Source organism: Corvus moneduloides, chromosome 12 (assembly GCF_009650955.1).
Source record: "Corvus moneduloides isolate bCorMon1 chromosome 12, bCorMon1.pri, whole genome shotgun sequence".
In the NCBI taxonomy this organism is placed as follows: domain Eukaryota; kingdom Metazoa; phylum Chordata; class Aves; order Passeriformes; family Corvidae; genus Corvus; species Corvus moneduloides.
The window spans coordinates 2,031,042-2,050,956 of record NC_045487.1 but is presented as its reverse complement, the minus strand read 5'-3'; the positions used below and the strand labels follow the sequence as shown (position 1 = coordinate 2,050,956).

The 19,915-nt window shown below is 53.8% G+C and overlaps 1 protein-coding gene across 1 annotated transcript in view; it reads right to left on the bottom strand.

Annotated features, from left to right (window-relative positions):
• Positions 1-7,232: 7,232 nt before the first annotated feature.
• SLC7A5 (solute carrier family 7 member 5) overlaps positions 7,233-19,915 on the bottom strand; it is a 29,966-nt gene continuing 17,283 nt past the window's right edge. The window contains exons 3-10 of the mRNA XM_032122132.1: positions 15,179-15,284; positions 14,805-14,849; positions 13,218-13,341; positions 11,950-12,053; positions 11,225-11,321; positions 10,621-10,770; positions 9,577-9,754; positions 7,233-7,894 (exon numbers count right to left, since the gene is read on the bottom strand). Of these exons, the coding sequence (XP_031978023.1) occupies positions 7,839-7,894; positions 9,577-9,754; positions 10,621-10,770; positions 11,225-11,321; positions 11,950-12,053; positions 13,218-13,341; positions 14,805-14,849; positions 15,179-15,284 (860 nt within the window). The 3' untranslated portion in view covers positions 7,233-7,838. The remainder of the gene's footprint in view (positions 7,895-9,576; positions 9,755-10,620; positions 10,771-11,224; positions 11,322-11,949; positions 12,054-13,217; positions 13,342-14,804; positions 14,850-15,178; positions 15,285-19,915) is intronic.

Sequence of the window (19,915 nt, the reverse complement as noted above, 5' to 3'; positions counted from 1 at the left end):
CTTTATTTCATGGCTTTTCAGGTTAAAATCAGCAACTCCTTTTAAAAAATGACAAAAAAAACCCCTTCCAGGCAGAACTTCCCTTGCCTCAATATTCAGGGAACAATTTTGTTGCTGGGTATTATTTTGCTGCAAAGAAGTCAGTCAACATCAAGTCTCGTTTTATCCAATTTCCCTCATACCTGGAGCTCGTTTTCACTGTATTAATTTATTTCCCTCCAAGGATCCCTTTATTTGTTCCAGCCACAATTCCCTGTCAGCTCCTTGTTTTGATTTATCTGTGCACCCTTGAAGCTGCTCCCGGTCTGTGTCACACCCCACCCTTCAGTGGCTTCTTCCCAACCCAAACAGATTTAGGGCTTTTCATCTTCCACACAAATCTTCAAAGAAACAACAGTTTTATGGCTTTTGCAATTCCCTGCAGTCCTGGGACATTCCCACCTGCTGCTCCAAGGGCTCACCCTTCCTTGGTGGCATTCCCACACAGGAGGAGAAGAAAAATTTGAGGAGAAAAATGTCCTGGTTTTGGTCAGAGGGTGGGAAAATGTCAGCCTTGCTCCGTGCGTGTTTTCCAGAGGGATGTGCTCCCACGCCTGCCCTCTCCCACCACCTCCAGCCCCCAGGACAAAGCCCAGCAGCCACAAGAGTGGAGCTGGGGACGTGTCTAGACAGTGCTGCGGCCACATGTGGCGCCCATTCCAGGAGTCCTTCCCAGGAAAAGCCCACCAGGAGGCTCCCTCGGCCACGGTGGCACCGTTGTGAATCGATGTCCATTCTCTGGAGGAGTTTCCCAGAGAAGATGTGGCTGCCCCATCCCTGGAAATGTTTAAGGCCAGTTTGGACGGAACTTAGAGCAACCTGGGATAGCTGGAAGGAGATGAGCTTTAAGGTCACTTCCAACCCAAAGCATTCGACGATTCTGTGAGGGCACAGTGGCACCAAGGAAAGGTCAGCTGGGGGGGAGCCAAGAGCCAGAAGGCCCCGTCTGCAGCAGCCAACAATGGTGATCTTCAGGGAATGCATGGAACAGGAGGTGAGATCCCTTCCCAGCTTTGCCCTGGGCTCACAGAGTGTCCTGGGGCTCCTGCAGTCAGCAACAACCCCTTTTATCTGCGCTGTTTGAACTCCAAGGCACAAAGCAAAGCGGTCTGAGCACGTCCCCTGCCCCAGCCCCTGGTCAGCCCCAGGCCGTGCAGACACTTCCTGCCTTTGTTGGGTGTCCAGCTCCTCTCCTGCTTCCCTCCCAGAGCCCTGGAGGGGCCCCGGCCGGGCTGGGGCAGGCACACAGAGCAGCACTGCACAGATCCATGGGGATTCCACTCGCTGCCTTTGTGTTCGTGGGCCTGCTCTCCAGCCTTTGCCACCCCATCCAACTCCCCTTCCAGGCCCTGTGTGCTCAGGTGGCCCGAAGCAGGAGAGGAGCCCCAGGAGAGCTCTTCAGACCACCTCCCTCTGTTATTAACTACTTCTATCAGTGTACTTACCACCTCCCTCTCTCCCAAACAATAAAACTGTGGCCAAAGAAGGAAACCAGGGGAAAGAATAAACTGGCAACTTAAATATAAATAAATACAAAACCTCACTAAGACAATCCATTGGGACATTGACCAGTGGGACATGGAGGAGCAGGGCTGGGATGCTCCAGGACGCCTGGAAGGGGCACAGAGGCTGCAAACTCCAGGCAGGTAAGGCAGGAGCACAGAGATGAGTTATTCACATCCCTATGTGCTCCAGGCTTGCTTGGAAAAGTTCCCATGCTGGAGCATTTCCTCCCAAGGAGAAAGCCCCAGGAATTGCTGCCACACAAAGCATCGTGTTTGGGAGCTCCAGCTGTGGGATCTGAGGCCTCCAGAAAAATTAACTACCTCAGGAAAATTAACTACAATTTAAAGGAGGAGGATGGACATGGAGACATGGATGCTGTCATTGCTCTTAAACCCAGCTGCAACAGGAATACTTGGAAACCAAGGGCCCAGGTGCTGATGGATGTGGGATCATCACAGACAAAGAAAAAATTCCAAGGCAAAGACCAGCAACGAGAGTGTTGTAATTCAGCTTTCTTTGTTAAAAAAAAAAAACAAACAGAACAAAACAACCCAAAACATGGAACAACCCAAACATTGAACAGATCTGTTAAACCACAGACATAAAAGAATCGAGAAATACTACAAAAAAAAAACCAAAACCATACATTGCAAGAGACATCTTGTTGTCCAAGGCCATTGGATTCAGGAGCTACTGGCTGACCAGCCCTCAGTCAGTGGAATTCTGTGCTGCCAGGAACACAAATGTTGGGAATACACAGCGCTTACTGGAGAAGAATTAAGACTAAAAGATATTTACCCCTTTCAAATAAATAGTGTCATCTACAGCAATATTTAAATTAGTAAAATAGGTTTTTTTAAAGCAACCAAATATAACAAAATTGTAACTCAGGTCTAGGTTTTCTTGTGTGTGTTAAGAGGATTTTTTTTCTGTGTTTTTAAAATAAAAACCAACAAAAATACAAAGCGAAGTGTTTCTGAAAAGTCAGATTCTTCACCAGGAGTGAAGGTCACCCTCCCTTTGTTCTGAGGGTCGGAGCGAGGTCTGGGAACCACTCAAGATCCTCCCTCTCCAAGGATTTTGGTGGGACATGGACCTCCCCCTGTCCCCTGAACAAATAGGGAATTCTTTCCCTGTGTTTGACGTTGATCCCAGCGCAGCCAGAGCCTGGCACATCCCACAGGCCGGGATGAGGGAGAGCCCCTGCGCCGGGCTGAACGTCAGCCCTCGGGAAGAACTCCGGTGTAGCTATAAAGTCTCTTCTAGGCAGTTCAGAAATTAATTCAGTGTTTAAAAAAATACTTTTGTTTTTACTCATTACCACTCCCACAGCTGGAGGAAGCAACACTCCTGCTCAGGCAAGGAATGGGGGGTGAAAAGCATGAAATTATCCTCTGGGTATCGGATCCTTTGGGATCACCAACCCCAAGCCACCTTTCCTACCCTGCATCATCAAACTGGGAGCTCTTGGTTGCACCAGCAGCATCCCCCACGTTCCCAAGCCAGCTCCAGTTCCAACTGGGAAGAACGTGAGCCCAGGCAAACCCAGCACAATCCTGGCTGTATCTCCTCAAGGAGCCACCTGGAATGAGGAACCCCTGGAACATCCCTCAGCACCGAGCTCCCCTGGGATGTCCTGTCAGGGATGAGGGAGCAGATTCCCGTCCCTGCAGGATCTCCCTGCTTGGCAGCCAAGCGTGGCTGGCTCTGGCTCATCCCGGAGCCAGGGATGCTCCCAGGGCCAGCACAAGGCTGGGATTCAATCCCTGGGGTCACGGCCAGAGCTCGGCACCAGCCCGGAGCTGCCTCACCCTAGGGCTGCCCTTTCCCAAGCTCCAGGAGCTGCCTTGTTCCAGCCCTTTCCCAATCGCCCTCCCCTTTCATGTCATGAGCACTGGGGTTGCACAATGGATGCTGGAAAAGCTGGCATCCCATGGGAACAACCCCAAGCAGCCGGAGCGTTGTGCAATGACAACGTTTGGCAGTTTCCTTACGGGTTTGGTTCGGAATTTTATTTCTTGTTAAAGCCCGAGAGCACCGTGGCCTTGGCTGAAGGCACAGGTACCTTCCCAGACCGAGTGGAAACACTCCCTGGGATTCCCTGCAGCCAGCCCAGGACCCTGCCACTGGGCACATCTCTCCAGGGTTGGGAAGGCACAGCTCAGGGAGCAGCTCTGCTGCAACCCCACTGCCCCTGCCCAGACCCAGCATGGAGCAGCCCCTGCAGAAGCCCAACTGATTGCCATGCCTGAGACACCCACTGGGAGAGGACTTGGAGAACAGCAAAGCCACTTCCCAGGAGTTTCAATCCAGCTGAAGGGCCTTCAAAGTTTGTTCAACTGTGCCAGAGTCCCTTTGAACTCTGTGGCCACCGAGGGGGCTGTTCCAAACAAAAGCTGTGTTTACCAGAACACGGTGTCTGAGATGGGAAACACTGCAAATTCGGCAGGAAGTTTAAAAAAAAAAAATCATTTCAAATCCACCAGGATGACATAGATCCCCCTGATTTTTGCAGGGCTGAGCAGGGCTGGCTCCCCTCCCAGCTGCAGGAAGGGTTCATTTAGAAAGAGGAACCCAACGGGCACGGAAGTGCCTGGCTAGCAGCTCCTGCTCTGTTTAGCAATCCCTGCAGGATGCAACTCTGTGAACACCCCAAACAACTGCCAGCCTGGGAGCCTGAACTCAAAAACAACTGGAGAGGAGCAATAATTGAAAGCTGGGGTGAGTCAAGGAGCACGGGATCGCTGCGGCACAGCCACGGCGCCGCCCATGGGCTCTGTGACCTTCAAGGTCTTTCCCAACCTGAATTCCATGGACACAACAGCCCAGGCCATACTTGCAGGAAGCTGTCAATGCAAGAGACTCCCATGGAACCTCGTTTAGGTCACTGTGGTGGCAGGGTCCTTGTGGGGAGGGTTCATCTCCCTCCATGGGTGCAGGAGCTGTGACCGACCATGGGCTCCAAAGACAACGGAGAAACAACAGGAAAAATCCCACCTCCAGTGCTGGGAACGATGGCAAACTCTGGGAACTCTCTGTCGCTCTCCCTGCCCTCCCTGACACATCTCACTCTGGGGTTGAAGAAAACAAGCAGCAAGGAGATCTTTCCCAGGGATATGTTCTCCCTTTTCCACACCCAAATCCATGGCAACAGCGCAAGCCGAGGGCGGACGGCCGCTGATCCACGGGAAAAGCTGCCACGCGGGACAGCAGAGGCTGTGGCAGCCGTTTCCCTGATGGCAGGAACGACTTCACTGTCTTTTCTATATTAAATGAAATCCAGTTGTACCCCCTCCCTCATCATCTCCCAAACCTCCAGGGAAAACCAACCCAAGCTCTTCCAGCCGTGTCACCAAGCTCTGGTGGAGGAAAGCTATGGGGGATCAACGACTCCAGGGTGAAACAAATCAGCTTTTTGGCAGATAAATTTGAGATGTGAGCTGTGGCTGACCAAACTCAGCCTTTTTGTGGCCCTGTGCTGGTACCTGGTTCAGTTTCTTCCTAAACCTCTATTGCTAAGGAGATGCTGGCGAGATCCCCACAAACGTGGGATCAGTGCCAGAGCCTCAGGTTAGTACAAGAGAAAGATCTTCAGCAGCAAGTGAGAAACCATGAAAATCCACAAAAAGCAAAGCGAGCGAGTTAAGGATTTAATTCAAATCCATTAATTGATAAAAAAGTATTTTTTAGTGTGACAGCTCCTCTTTCAAACCAGCGTCAAAGGGTCACCAGGAGGACACTGTGATGGCCAGCACCTGATGGACAAAGTGGCCATCCCTTGGGAGCTCCGGCCCCAATCCTGAGCTCTCTGTGGAGGGCCCTTGGTGCCAACTGACTTTGGGTTGAGGTGGCTGAGATTCCAATGCCTTTGCTTTGCATCCCAAGGGATTCTGCTGGTGGGTTTTGGCACTGAGAGCCCCCACACTGAACCCAGGCCCTGCAGGAGCTGCCCTGAGACCCTCACAGCCAAAAAAACCTGCAGCCTGAGTGGCAGGTGACAGACTGAGGTCCCCTCTCCATGGAACAGCTTTAGCAGGAGCTGTGATTTCCCATCACTGCTCAAAACCATCTCAGCCTTCAGCTGGAAGAAGCCAAAAATCCAGTTCAGGTTTTGTGATTCATGACCTTATTTATGCCAAAGCCTCTCCACAGGCATCGGATCCGAGATGCACCAGCTCATTGCATGTAGGTCCCTGCACAGCCAGGCACTGGCTAAAAGCTTTGGGTTCTGCCCTCTGGATATTCCCAAACCAGCTGCAAATCCTCATGGATTAACTCAGCTCCCGGAGAGCTGGATTGGGAATCTCCATGCCGTCACTGAGCTGGTTTGGGAATCTCCACCCCAGCTGCCATGGAATAAAGAGCTGATTGTCTCCCCTATTCCTGCCTCGGAGCAGGACACGGGGCTGGCAAAGCCGGAGCGTGGAGCTGCACCTGGACACGGCCACACAGCTGGGCAGGAGCTGCCCCTCCCCTGACACCTCTGGAGTGCTGCAGAACTTCCCAGGACAAGGCCTGAGCGAGTACCATGGTGTCCTTAATGCCCCTTCATCCCAAAGAACTCTACGCTGCGAGGAGAATCCAGCGGGAAGCGACAGCTCCCGGAGCATCCTGGCTTCCCAACGGCCAAGTTTACCAAAAAAAATGGGAAACAGTTCACCAAGCCACCTGCACAAAGCACGAGCACAAAGATCTGCAACACAGACAGCAAAGCAGCTCCAGTGGGGAAAAGATCAGAATTCCAAGTGATGTCGGAGCGCAGAGGCACAAGGAGCAAATGGTTCAGGAACTGCAGCTTTCCCAAAGGTGACACTTTGGACCAGAGGAAGCAACGTGTCCCTAAGGGGACAATGCTGACTACTCGGGAACTACAGGAATTCCGGGAGTGCTCAGGGACGGGACAGCACCACCCACGACAGCAAACCAGGATTTCACATGTGGATCACGGATTGTGCTCCAGGATCGCTCCTGAACGGGAGGGTGGTGCTGGGATCTCGTCAGGCCAGACCTGATGCACGAGGGAGGATCAGGCCCAGGCGCTGCTCCTAAGAGCAGAACTCACTTTCATTTCTCACAGGTGGGGAGGCCCTGGCACAGGGCGCCCAGAGCAGCTGTGGCTGCCCCTGGATCCCTGGCAGTGTCCACGGCCAGGCTTGGAGCAACCTGGGATGGTGGAAGGTGTCCCTGCCCAAGAGCTTTAAGGTCTCTTTCCACCCCATTCCACGATCTCCAGCAGCCTGAGGTGGCTCCAGCCAGCCAGGACATCTGCCCTTCTCCACACCGCAGAGCCGGTTGGTCCCATCTCCATGGCACATTCCAGAGGAGACACACACAGCAGGACAAAGGGAACAGCGCCAGGCAGCGCACGGAGAGACCCCAGGGAATGTGCCAGGGGAATCCCACCCTTTATGGCTCTCTGCAGATGGTTTAGGGGCAAACACGGCTCCCTGAGCAGGGCTGTGAGGAGAGCACGAGGCTGCTCATCCCACACTGGATGAAAGCCTGGCACAGAAAAGCAGGGAATGAGCAAGCCAAGGACTTGGCCTTCTGCTGAGTGCAGTTCCAGGGCTTCTCAGCAGGAACTCCCCCCTCAGTGCTCATTCCCAGGGCCATGGAATGGGCATTGTGGGGAAGAGCATCCTGGAGGACTGGCTCAGCAGCAGGGAGCTGGCTTGGATCTGGGAGTGGTGATCCAAATCCAAAGGGTGGCAGAGCTCTAGGGAGGAACACAGTGCCACTCGGATGAGGCCCCCCCACGTCACTGGTCCTGCTCTGCCTTGTCCCGCTGCCAGGTGGGGTCCTGCAGCACGTGGGGGTTTTAGTTTGGGGGGGGATGAGGCAACATCAGCAAACCTCCGCTTCCCAACCCCACCCCTGGGCCAGGCCAAGGTCCCCCCCAGGGCTCTGTGGCAGCCCCAGCCCCCCCAGGCGCTCAGACCACTCCAACCAGGCTCCAGCAGATCCCAGAGGCAAAGCACAGGAGCCCCCCAGAGCCAAGCACAGCCCTCACACACACAGAGGGCACAGGCAGCACCTCTCTGGAATTGCCCTTTGGAATTCATCCTCCTGGCTCGTGCTCGTACCAAGAACTTCTCCTCACCGGGCTGCAAGGCTGGGCGGGGCTGGAGGGGCTGCAGGAGGCGAAGCAGAGCCTTGGGGCCGTGGCGGCAGCGGGAAGCGGCTCCCGCGGGGCGCTCCGGTGCCTGGGATTCGGGAGTGAGGGGTCGGATCCTTGTGTCATCTCAAAATCACGTTGTGCGTTTCCTCGAGCTCAATGTCCCTGCTTTTCCTGCCTAGGATTCCTGAGGAACCACTTCCATCAGTTTCTGGCACAGGACTGTGGCGGAGACTGCGGAGAAAGCAAAGGAAAGGTCACGGATTACCAACAGAAATCTGGGTCCATGAGGGAAGGGCTGAGCCCTCTGCCTCCCCACCCTGAGTCCAAGTAAAATTTAAGGCCTGTAATATTCCATGGATACTCCCTACTCCATTCCCAAAATGTAAACCTCACACCAGGAGCCCTGCTCCTGCAGCGAGGACTCCGCACTGCCCCACCACTCCTGGGCACAGCTTCTCCCTGCCTGCTGATACGGGACCTAATTCTGGATGCTCTGAGTGTGAGCAGCCAAAACTGAGTCAGGAATGGGCATGGAAAATCCAAGGTGAAGCTTTTGCTTCTGATTCTGAAAGCCAAGTGAGCCCACAGCCTCTTCTGAAGGACAAACCCACCCAAAGCCCCCTGGCCTGCACACGGGGCAGAGGCCACTGCCTGGCCCAGGGCAGGTGGGAGCCAAGGGACATTCCAGGTGCAGACTTCCCAGGAAAAGGTGCTCAACTGAAGTCATTTTATTATCCCACCCATCCAAACCCTCCTCTGCTCCCTGCTGCTCCACTCTGGTTGGAGATCACAAAATATTCCTGCCTGGCCAAACTAATTCTAAGCACAACCAAGTGAGGCTCAGATCAGTGGGAGGTGATCAAATTATCTGCAGTGGATTAATAAATCACATTTAAAGTTCCTGTGCTTCTCAGTGGACGTTTGCAGGATTATCACTGTGTTCCCAGAATATTTTCAATATTCTCCTTACAATCCTTTGGTGGAAGAAAACAATGAATATGGTAATTTACCACCCAGGCATTGCAAAAATGGCTTTTCCAGGAACTGAGCCTAAACTCAGGATAAAAAAGTGAGTGTGGGAGAGAGGGAGAGGGAGACAGGGGGAAAAGAAGAACAACGAGTGCTGAGTGCTGCTGAAAGCCTTTTTCTTCCTCATAAAACACCCAGCTAAGGCTGGGCACTTCTCCTTGTCTGCTTTTCTAGGTCAGCCCCTTGCAGGAGAGCGGGGAGGAGCCGCTGGGTTCAGTTACTTGGACAGCAGGGATTGACTTTGTGGCCTCGGTGGTTGAGGCAGAGGTTCCGCGTGCCAAGCACGGCCTCTCCATCCCTCCAAACACACCCTGGCCTTGTGGCAGCTGGTGGGAAACCTTGGAGCAGATCCCTGAAAAATAAACCTGAGAGAACACATCGAGGGACCTTCCCTTCCCTCTGCTCCGCTGCCACAGGGGGATGCCAAGGCAAGCTTTGCCTGGATCCCAAATGTTAGCACTGGCTAAGCCGTGGATCAGGACTAATTGTGGATTTTCAGCAGTCAAATGGAGGCCAGCTGTCCTCAATCCTTCCTCCACCACTGGGAAGGGATTCTCTGCTGAGCAAAGGCTTGGCCCTGAGCTTTTCCAGGAGCAGGGAATTATGCTCTGCTCCTAACAATCTGTTTGCCAAGATTAAAAACCCCAAAAAACATGGTATTGGTACCAAACTTTGCCATAATTGCAAATCAGGATGCATTTTGGGTGCTTGGTACACATGGCAATCATCAGGATAAACTTGTTTCCGTGAAAGAAAAATGGATCAGAGCCAGGAGTTTGGAAGCTCCTCCACTTCCACAGGGAGGAGAGCCAGCACTGCCAGCTGCAGCACGGCACTGGGAAACTTCTTGGGAGCCAAAGCTGCTCCTGACTGCAGATACTCACAGATGCCTTGGAGAACCCACTTGGGCTTGTTTTGCCACCAGACCCCGAAGAAGTAAATGGGGATCCCACTGAGGATGATGGCAAAGCCGATCCCACATTCCTTGGGCGTCATCCAGAAGGAAACGGCGATGAGGAACAGGCAGGCCAGGATGAAGAAGATGGGCAGGCAGATGTTCACCTGAGCAGGGAGCAAGGGACAGGTCAGGAGATGTGTCAGGGGAGCAGGGGAGGCTCTCCAGGAGTTTATCCAGCCTGGGGAGGGATGGAATGATTGTTCCACCATGGCCAAGAGCCTTTCTCAGCACCGTTTTGGACCTCAGTTCCCTAATCCCGTAATTCCTTATCCAAGTCATCTGCACCAACAGCACCAAACCCCACAGAGGCACAGCACAAGTTTCCCAGGGGACTCCAAGCAGGGCACCCATGAGAGCAGCCCAGCTTTGAGAAGAAAACCCCAAAACCTAAGGGAACACCCACCAAAGATTCCTTTTGGGAAGGCGCCAGTCCTGGCCCGTGGATTTGCTTCCCTGTGGGTGCTGCTGCCTGGCACGGACCCAAGTGTGCTGTGGGATGAGGGAAAAGCAGCCTCTGGGGGAGAAGCATGGGGGGCTGACAGGATCTTGGCCTCCTCCCAGATGGGACACAGGGCTGCCAAGCTGGCCAAGGACGCCAGGGACAGAGCTTGGCATGGGGCCGGCTGCTTTAGCAGGAAACTATTTTAGGGGAATTCCAGGGGGGTACAGAGTGTTACACTGAGAGCCACAGCCTGGGATCGGCCCTGGGGAGTGTGTTACTCCTGGAAAACGATGCCACCACAGCACCCTGGCCCTGTCACCCAGAGCTCCCTCACTGTGCTGTCCCCAAGGCAGCTCTTTGTGCTCCTGCAGGGGTTCAGCAGCAGGGACACCTCCTTTAGTGGCACACAGCACTTCCCTGCAATCCCAGCCCCTTTTCCATGCAGGACCAGCAGCTGGGCCTCCCCTGGTGCTGGGAGGGGATCTGGGAAGGACCCACCCACCCTGGCAGCGCCCACCCCGCTCTCACCTTGATGGGCCTCTCCAGCTCTGGCTTCTTGTACCGCAGCCACATCATCCCGATGATGGCCAGGGCCACGCACAGCCAGTTGAAGAAGCTGAAGAAGTTGATGACTGAGAAGATGTTGTTGGAGAAGGCATAGAGCAGGGTCATGACACACTGAATCCAGGGAAAAGGCCATTAGGAAAGGAAGCAGGCAAAACCACCTATGTTACAGCACTAAACAGGGGGATTTAGAGGAAATAGCTGCCAGGAGAGGGATCCCATTGACTATTTTTTAGTTATTTAACTCATTTTTAATTGGTGCCTGGAACCATTTCATAGGATCATGGAATGGTTTGGGTTGGAAGGACCCCTCAAAGCTTAAGGGACCTCTAGTTCCAACCCCCTGCCATGGGCAGGGACACCTTCCACTATCCCAGGGTGCTCCAAGCCCCGTCCAACCTGGCCTTGGACACTGCCAGGGATGGGGAGAATTCGAGACGGAAGTGGACAATGAGGACGTGAAGAGGAGGGTCCATCTCCTGTAGGCACATGCAGGAATGGCTGTGGCTCCATTCCAATGGGATCCCAGCCCTGATCCATCCCCCCCAGCCCGGCCCCAGGGCCTCACCGTGAACACGAGGGACGGGACGGGGGTGAGGAGCCGGGGATGGATCATGGACAGGATGGAAGGCAGGTGCCCCTCTCGGGATCCCACGAAGAACAGCCTGGGAGGGGACACAGAGAGGGAACACAGAGCAGTCACACCCCTGCAGGGCTCTGTGCTCAGCACAGAACAAGTGGGGCCAGCCTGAGCTCAGCCCTGGCAGCCTCGAGGCAGGACTGGAACACCAGGACTGGAACTCTGGCCCCTGACTCACAGGGGAGGCTGGAGATGGCCAAGGAATGCAGGAAGGATGGGTTTACATCCTGCTCTCCAGGGACAGCAATTCAGTGACTCCCCAGACGAAAGGATGTGTCAGAGCTGGAACCATCTCAGTCCTGCCCCTGCCCAGCCTTTCTCCCCTTCCCGAGGGATTCTCATCCCATCCCTGAAGTCTCCCAACTTTCTGCTTTTCATTAAAGCCACTTTCTCATCAGCCCCGAGCGCTGTGTCTGGTTCTGGTTTACTGACCTCACTAGAACTTTGCCTGAGGAACAGCAGATTAAGAGCACTGAAAGGTTGCCTTTAATCTGGTTTTAAAGCCTGACTTTGTCTTCTTGCATTCCCACATGGCCTCCAGGCCCTCCAGACTTTGTGTCTGCCCACAGCCACCCTCTGGAGGAGAACTCCAAAGGAAGAGGAACTAAGCACAGCTTGTAAACAAAACCCACAGGATTGAGCAAGGAACCTACCGGGAAGAAGTGAAGAGAGATCCATTGACAGACCCAAAGCACGAGAGGCCAACAAAGACAGGGATGATCCAGGACATGACACCGAGGTGGTAGTTCCCAAAATCCTAAATGGGGGACAACGAGACACATTTCACACCCACAATGCCCCAAAAAACTCAGAGCTACCTACAAAGAATATCTGGAGAAATCTCAAGAAATGAGATTTCAAACAGCTCAGTGCTGAAGCTGTGACGGAGTTTCCCATATTCCCATGTGCTGCTCCTCTTTTCCTGAAAAAGCAGATCGTGGAATTGCTAAAACCCATCAGCAGCCAGCCCTTCCTTCGGGGCCAGGACACAACATTTGTCCAACAGCTATCAGAAAGTTCAAGACCAAACGGAAACTGTGAGGAAACTCAGACAGCAGCTGCTGCCAAGTGCTGAGTCAGGAGCTGGGACACAGCCCTGGGGACACGCAGGGACCTGGCCCTGCAGCTTTTTGTCGCAGGCTGAGCCTGTGCTGCTCCACTGCGGCGTTGCACCAACAAGATGGGATTGATTTCCAGCCTCTGCTGTTCCAGGCCAGGATGGACAGGGCTTGGAGAAACATGGGATAGTGGAAGGTGTCCCTGCCCACAGCAGGGGATGGAATGGGATGGGCTTTCAGGTCGCTTCCCACCCAAACCATTCCAGGATTCCCTGCAGCACAGACTGAGGCTGGAGCAGGGCCTCGGTCCCAACCCAAAGGATGGAGCAGTGTCACCTGAGGGGCTCAGCTCATCCTGGGCTGGCAGATTCCCCCCGAAGCCCTGAACAATCCTGGTCAGGCTCAGTCTGCAAGGTCTGCTCCCTTCTGAAGCTATCAGGGTTCCTGACCACACTGGCATTTTAATTAATAGAAGTATTATTTTTCTCTCTTAATTAAAACAAGGGAGACACAGAGAGAGAACAATCCAGTTCAGTGTTGACTGAGTGACCTTTCCCCATAAATATCGAGCTCTGGTAAGTGATGGGCAGTCACTGGGAAGTCACAAGGCCTGCAGCAACCTTCCCTAGCTCAGAATGAAGAGCAGCACCGAGTGCCACCCTCCCTGCTGCCCGGGATAATCCCCTCAGGATCATGCTGTTCTTCCCTGCTCCCGTCACGGCTGCTCTTTATCTCCAGCTCAGCATCAGAGTTTCTGTAACAGCCCTGACCAGTCTGGAACAAAGCAGGAGATGTGTGCAGTGATTCCAAGGCTGATTTCACCTGCCCTGGGATGAGTCAGGCTGGAGCAGCGAGGATCTTACCACAGCCACGGCCTCGGACATCAGCATCTGCTCCGTGCTCAGCGTGGTGAAGTAAGCCAAGTTGGTCAGCACATACACCAGAGTGACGACAGGCAGGGAGATGATGATAGCCAGAGGCAGGTTTCTAGGAAAAAAACATCCATTGTCCTGGAGCAGCTGGGAGCAGGGAGCTGCTGATCCCAGGGATCGCCACCCCCTGCGCTCGCTCGCTTTGTTCAAGCTGCTCTGTTCTCCGGCTTTTCCGTGTGGCCGGTGGCCCAGGCACACGCTGCTCCCGTGGAGAGGGGATATCCACACAGGAACAGGCTACCCAAGGCGTGGTGGAGTCCCCAACCCTCAGACAACACGAGGATGTGGCACCTGAGGACATGGTTCACAGTGCCCATGCTGGTGGGGCTGGTTCATGGTCTCAAGGTCTTTTCCAACCTTAACGACTCCATGATTCCCTGAACAGCCTGGAGGCTGCAGATGGAGAGGGAAGGATTAGGGCAGAAGGGACTTTTTTCATGGAGAGGTTCCATGCAGGAGCACGAATTCAGGATCCCTGCAGAGGCAATTAATTAAAATACCCAGTGGCACCAGCACAGGGATTCTCTCTGGGAAAAGGAGCTCCCTTGTGCTGGGGGTATTCCTGTGGGAGATGGGAACCTCAGGGGTGCAAGGGGCAGTTTTAGGCTCTAACTCTGTGCAGCTGGCTGGGCTGAGGAACTCAAAGAAAAGGGGTTCAGGCACAGCTGAGTGGGTCTGTGACCAGCCTGCGTTGGTACAAATTTGCCTTTCCCAACAGTTTAACTTCATTTGAGAATGGAACGTGAAAAAGGAAACCCTGCTTGGTGCCACTCTAATTGGTCCAGCAGAGCTCCAAGCTGCAGGAGCAGAGTCAAATACCACGACTGCATCCAGCAGACATGAAAATAATTGCAAAATGCAGCCCCTTTTTGATGTTTCTCTGGGAAGGGGCAGATCCAACCCTGTGCTTCCCAGCAGGCACAAAGCACCCCCACGGTCAGCCAGGACCGGCTCTTGCACAAGTGGCCCCAAGCCTCAGCTCTCAGCAGCTCCCAGGCACCTTCCCAGGAGCCGAAGGGATTTCTCAGCACCATCCTGCTCTGCTGAGGGCCCCAAATAACCCCGAGAGGCACGAGCAGAGCAGGAAGCAGCTCTCACTCAACAGGATGGGAAGAGCATGGGACAAACACAAGGAGAGCAGCACAAACACACGGAGAGCAGCACAAACACACGGAGAGCAGCACAAATGCTCAGTGGGAGTTTAACCAAGGCAGCAATAAAGCCCTGAGTGCTCTTTCCTGGCCCATAACTCACAGAGGTGTCAGGCCAAGGAAGCAGAGATTTCTCCCAGCGCTGATAACACGGCATGGGAGAGCAGGGAAAACAACAGCTCTGCTCCTACAGGCATTAATGTTCCCTTTCCCTGATTCCAGGGAGGTGGAAGGTCATTAATCCATCTTGTTTTCTCTTTTTCCAGATAAAGACCTTGGCTTCCTCCTCTGTTAAACACACAAGGAAGGGGCTTCCCCAAAACAACAGCTTTTCCCCCAGGGAAGTCATCTCTGCACTCACACCTACCTGTAGGGATTTATCATCTCTTCTGTCACAAAATTCAAGTAATTCCTGCAATTTCAAAGGGACAGGGGTTAATTCTGGTTACTCCATGGCATAAATAAGTGCCATTCAGTTAAACTCATCTGCACGGGGATTCCAGGAGGGGCACAGGGACTGATCCTGTGGGGAAAATTAGGATGGCTGATGTCCAAGGCCAGGCTGGACAGGGCTTGGAGCAACCTGGGATAGTGGGAGGTGTCCTTGCCCATTGGACTGGATGATCCTGAAGGTCCCTTCCAACCCAAAGCATTCCATGATTGCATGATCAGGAGCTCCAGTTTGGAATTGGAGTTGGAACTGAGTTCAGTGTGGAAGGAAGAGAGAGGGCTGTGCCTTACCATCCTCCGTAGGCAAAGAGGCCGCTGTACAGAGCCAGCACGATGTTCCCAACGCCCACCTTGGTGCCCTCGAAGGATTTCTCAGGGGTCAGGTTTTCCACATCACCTGCAGGACACAAACCCCGCTCAGTGCCACGGGCTCTGAACCCCAAAGGCATCCAGAGAAACCTGGAGGCAAGAGCTGCTTTAGGATTAATTATCTTAATTATCACCCTGCTGCTCTTCGGGTTATCCTGAGCACGGGCACGTTTTCCCTCCAGTTTTCCAGGGATCAGTCCAGCTGGGTTCATCCCCAAATAATGACCCCCAAAAACACATCTCAAGCAAGGACTGACTCCTCCAAACTTTCTCACACTGCAACGTGCTGTCACCAAGGTGATGTCCCAGAGACATCCTGGGGACCTTCCTGCTGGAAGATGCTTTGCAAACAGAGATTGTCACATTGTCCTCTCAACTCGAGGCTGCTGGCCTTCGATAAAGCCCCAGGATTTCCTGCACTTCCACCAGCCACCCAAACCCCCAGAAACCCAGGATTTCCTCCAGTTCCACCAGCCACCTGATAAAGCAGAGGCCCGTGGCAATCCCTTTGATTGAGGGAAGTCAGGTTCTGGGGGTTTGGATATCAGAAGTCACCTTCTTTAGGGCCTGATGATCAAAAGTTCCTGTTGTGGATCTGCTTTTGAAAGAAAATGCCCGAAATAGAAGATTTGATTGTCCCTCTTGTCCCAGCTCTCCCTGAGCAGCCCCAGGTTTATTTATCTTGCTTTTAAGTGTTCTGCAGTTGTTTTGTTCCCTGTCTTTGATGCAGGGGTCTGGCTGTGGGACAGGGATGGCAGAGCCACGCTCCCAGCCTGGAGCGCAGGGAATGTGGTGGGATGCAGAGGGGCACCTCTGCACCCAGCGAGCCCTGGGGGAGCCCATGTGATTCCTCTTAGGGCACAGATCTCTCCTAATCACCCCAGCAGCTGCATCACAAGGCAGTCAGCAGGGGCTGGAGCTTAACCCTTCATATCCCTCTGCACAGGGCACCCAGGAGGTGCTGCTGGAAAAGCACAGGGATGCTCCAGCAGCAGGAATTTTCCCTCTGGATGGCCTTTCTTCTCGCCTCACTCTGGAAATTCTCCCTCCCCTGTGCCATTGCTGCAGAGGCTGGGTGACAAATGCGGATGCACCGGCCCTGGAACACCTCCCACTCATCTTCCCAGTGCTGGGAAAGAGGGATTTTTCCCAGCAGCACCATCGGCCTCCCAGAGCATCTGTCACTCGTGGGGCTGCTCCAGACCTCTGCCAGTGCCATGGAGCTGCCCTGTGTGTGTGGGAGAGCCCCATCTCCTCTTTCCTCCTCCTTCCCTGACCCATCCTCATCCTTTCCTTGCAGGGGGCTGCTGTGGCTGTGAGCAGCAGGCCCACGGCAGCAGCTCATCCACAGCCTGGGAATCCATCCAGAGTGGGAAACCCAAAGCTCCTCCTGCTCAGATCCCGATCCCAATCCCAACTGCTGTTCTCTGCTGGAGTCACCTCTTTCCCAGCAGCTCCTTGCACCAGGAAGGTCTTTCCTGCATCTCCCTTGGGATGTGCTGGATGTTTTTGATGCCCTGGAGCCCGTGATCCTCCTCAGCAAAATGCACCAATCCTTTGTAAAAACATCCCAAAATGCACCAATCCTTTGTAAAAACACACCCGAGTGCAACAGCAGAGCCAGGAAATGCAGAGACTGGTAACAGGCTGAGTTTAACCTCAATTTCTGCCTTGCAGGTTCTGCCCAGAATCCCAGTTTAGCCCAGGTGAATCAAAGGGCTGAGCAGGAGGGGCATGCAGGGGATCACATTCTGCTGCACCCCTCGGGCTCAGCTTTCCCCACCTCATTCTCTGCCCTTCCTGAATAATTACCAGCCTGGTTCTTTCCAGGCCTTTTGTTCTGGGAATAAGAGACACTTTTCGTTCACAGTGCCTGTAATTAGCTACTGGAACAGCACAGTATGGGATGGACTGGGAGAGCAGGAGGCTCTCCAGGCATTTCAAACACTCCTCAGGATGTCTCTTCTCAAAGGTCTCAGGCTCTCCATGCTCCCACCCCGATCCATGGATCATCACCTTCACCACCCAGGAGAATGCTCCCATGTGGGAGCAGCACAAGCACCACTCCATTTTCTTGTCCACAGCTGGACACCAGCTCTCCCCAAATCCTCCTTCTGTCTGTCACAGGCAAAATCCTCTCAAGCCAAACATTCCTTTCCCTGAGGCAGCCAACACCTCACTGCCCTTCCCACCTCACCTTCAGTAAGTTGGATCTCCCCAAAACCTCCCAGTGAGTTGTTAAACTTCCCATTTCTGTGCCCCGGGGTAAAATGGATTTAGCAACATGTCAGAACACAATTGAATAACCAGGAGTGTCCATATCTCACCATCGTCATAATAAAAAAAGTCTTCCTTATACCTCATCTAAACCTGCCCTCTTCCAGTTTAAAACCATTACCCCTCAAGCCATCAACAGGCCCTGCTAAAAATTCCCAGAATTATTTAGGTTTGATCCTAATTTGGATCTTTGATCCAACCCCACCTTGTCAACCAGACCAGGGTGTGCTGGACCATCTGCAAAACTTCCCAGACACTCCATCCTTCAAGCCTCAACAATTCCAGCCCCCAGGCTTTTGGATCTGCAGCCTTTAGATCTAACCAAGGGTTACAAATGTGCAGGTGAGGCTGCCAAGCACAGCCTCTGGGGCATCCCAAGCTCATCCCGAGCTCATCCCGAGCTGTGCCCGCCCTGGCTCCCACGCGCTCTCCCCAGGCCCTGCCCGTGCCCGGCACCCCGGAGAGCCAGAGCCTGGTTTGAACCGGCTGTTCCACTGCACTCTGCTCTACAATTAACCAAATTAAGGTAACGAGCTGTGACACAAAGCCCATTTGCTGCTCCTCCAGCTGCCAAGACTTCGGTAATTGTGCCGGGTCAGCCGGGGCCCTGCTGCGGGAGGGACCCGTGTGAGGCGCTGCGTGTTCAGGCCCTTCCTTCAAAAATGTTCATTTGCTCCCCAGTCATGCCTGGTCTGGTTTTAATAGCACAGCAATCTTCTCCTGCACAAAGCATTGCAGGGTAATTAAATATTTTCAACTTGCCCCAACAGCGAGGAGAGGGAACACAGCCATGGAGAGATGGGGCCCTCAGCACAGGGTGTCTGTATCCAGAACCCCAGAGGAGGAGATGCACTCGGCTGCTGAGCCATTTCCTGGGAAAAGCAGCGAGAATTCAGGGGGCTGAGTCCAGAAAAGAAGAGAGAGACAGGTTGGGAGAGCATCCCTGGGGACTCGGAGCTCCTGGAAAGCACAGCTGAGCACCCACAGGAGCTGCTGGGTTCTTCCTTTCTGGCTGCTCCTCTCCGGGACCAGCCCAGCTTGGGGCAGCCCTGAGCAGCAGCCCCTGAGCAGCAGCCCCTGAGCAGCAGAGGTGTTTCTGGGCTGTAACCCTGGAGCAGGGAGGGCATCCAAGGAGCAGCCACAGCTCCCGGGTCACAGCCCGGCTCCAAGCACTGGCTGTGGACAGGCTGTGTCCCTTCCCCTGTTCCACAGAAAAGATCCTCTGCTCCCAGGGGTGGAGAGCTCTGCCAGAGACATTTGTGACATTTTTCTCCTCAGGGTGACCCCAAGGCTCCTGGGCTCACCCCTCATGACTCCAACTTTACAATTGCTTTCCAGGGCTCCCCCAGGACACTACTCAGGCCACACAACGTGCTGTCACCTTTCCCACCTCCTCTGCATCCTGATGAGCCACCAAAAAACCTCCCAAACAAACACCTCCTGATTTTCACACCCTCTGTGCTGGCAGAACATCTGCTGATGGGAAATAAGGCAGCAGAGTCAGAGGCAGCATTGGGAGCTCTGGAGTGAGGCCTCTCCAGGAGCCTCTCCAGTCACTGCAGAACCCCTGGATGGACAAAAAGGGTCCTTTTGATCCTTGAAATGAAGTGGAAAAGGCAATTCCAAAATTCCCCCTTGTGTATCCCCATCCAGGCAGAGGAACAGCAAGGTGTAGGCCCTGAACAAAGCACCCAGGGGTTTTCCAACCACTTCCATAAGTTTGTTTTTCCTTTTCAAGTCTGCACAAGAGGTTCAGTCCACATTCATAAAAACCTGTGATGGATCTGAATGAGCCACCAGAGGGGCTAATGGAGGCACCAAGCTGGATGTGCAGGAATATTTGGGGAGGGCAGATGCTCCTGCCTGTCCCTCCAGCACCACAGGCACACTAATCCCAACCCAGCAGCCAAAGGCAGTGGGAAAGGATGGATTTAAAGTGCCAGGAGAAGTCCATGTGTACACAGAGCCATGGAGATAACAACTGCCTGGATCCACCTCTGGCACAATGAGTGCTCCTGCTGCCACCAGAGACTGGAAGGACACACAGAGGCAAAGGGACAAATACCAAAGCATTAACTGCTCTCCCTTAAATCCGTCTGCATTGCTGGATAGCTGCACCCAGAAAAATGAGCAGCCAACGGAGCCTCCTGGGTCAGCTGCCTTAAAACCCACCCTGGGCAAGCAGAGCCCTCTCTGCTCCCTCACCCTGATCCGGCTCAGCACCTGGAATTTCACCCCGGATCCCCAAAATGAACACACTGCAACTCTCAACTCCTTGGCTTAAACAGCTTTGGGAACGTCCAGGCACACTCCCACCCTGAGGAGTTAAGGCAGCGCTGAGCCTCCATCCCCAGTGTCCAGCAAACATCCTTAACACTGGTA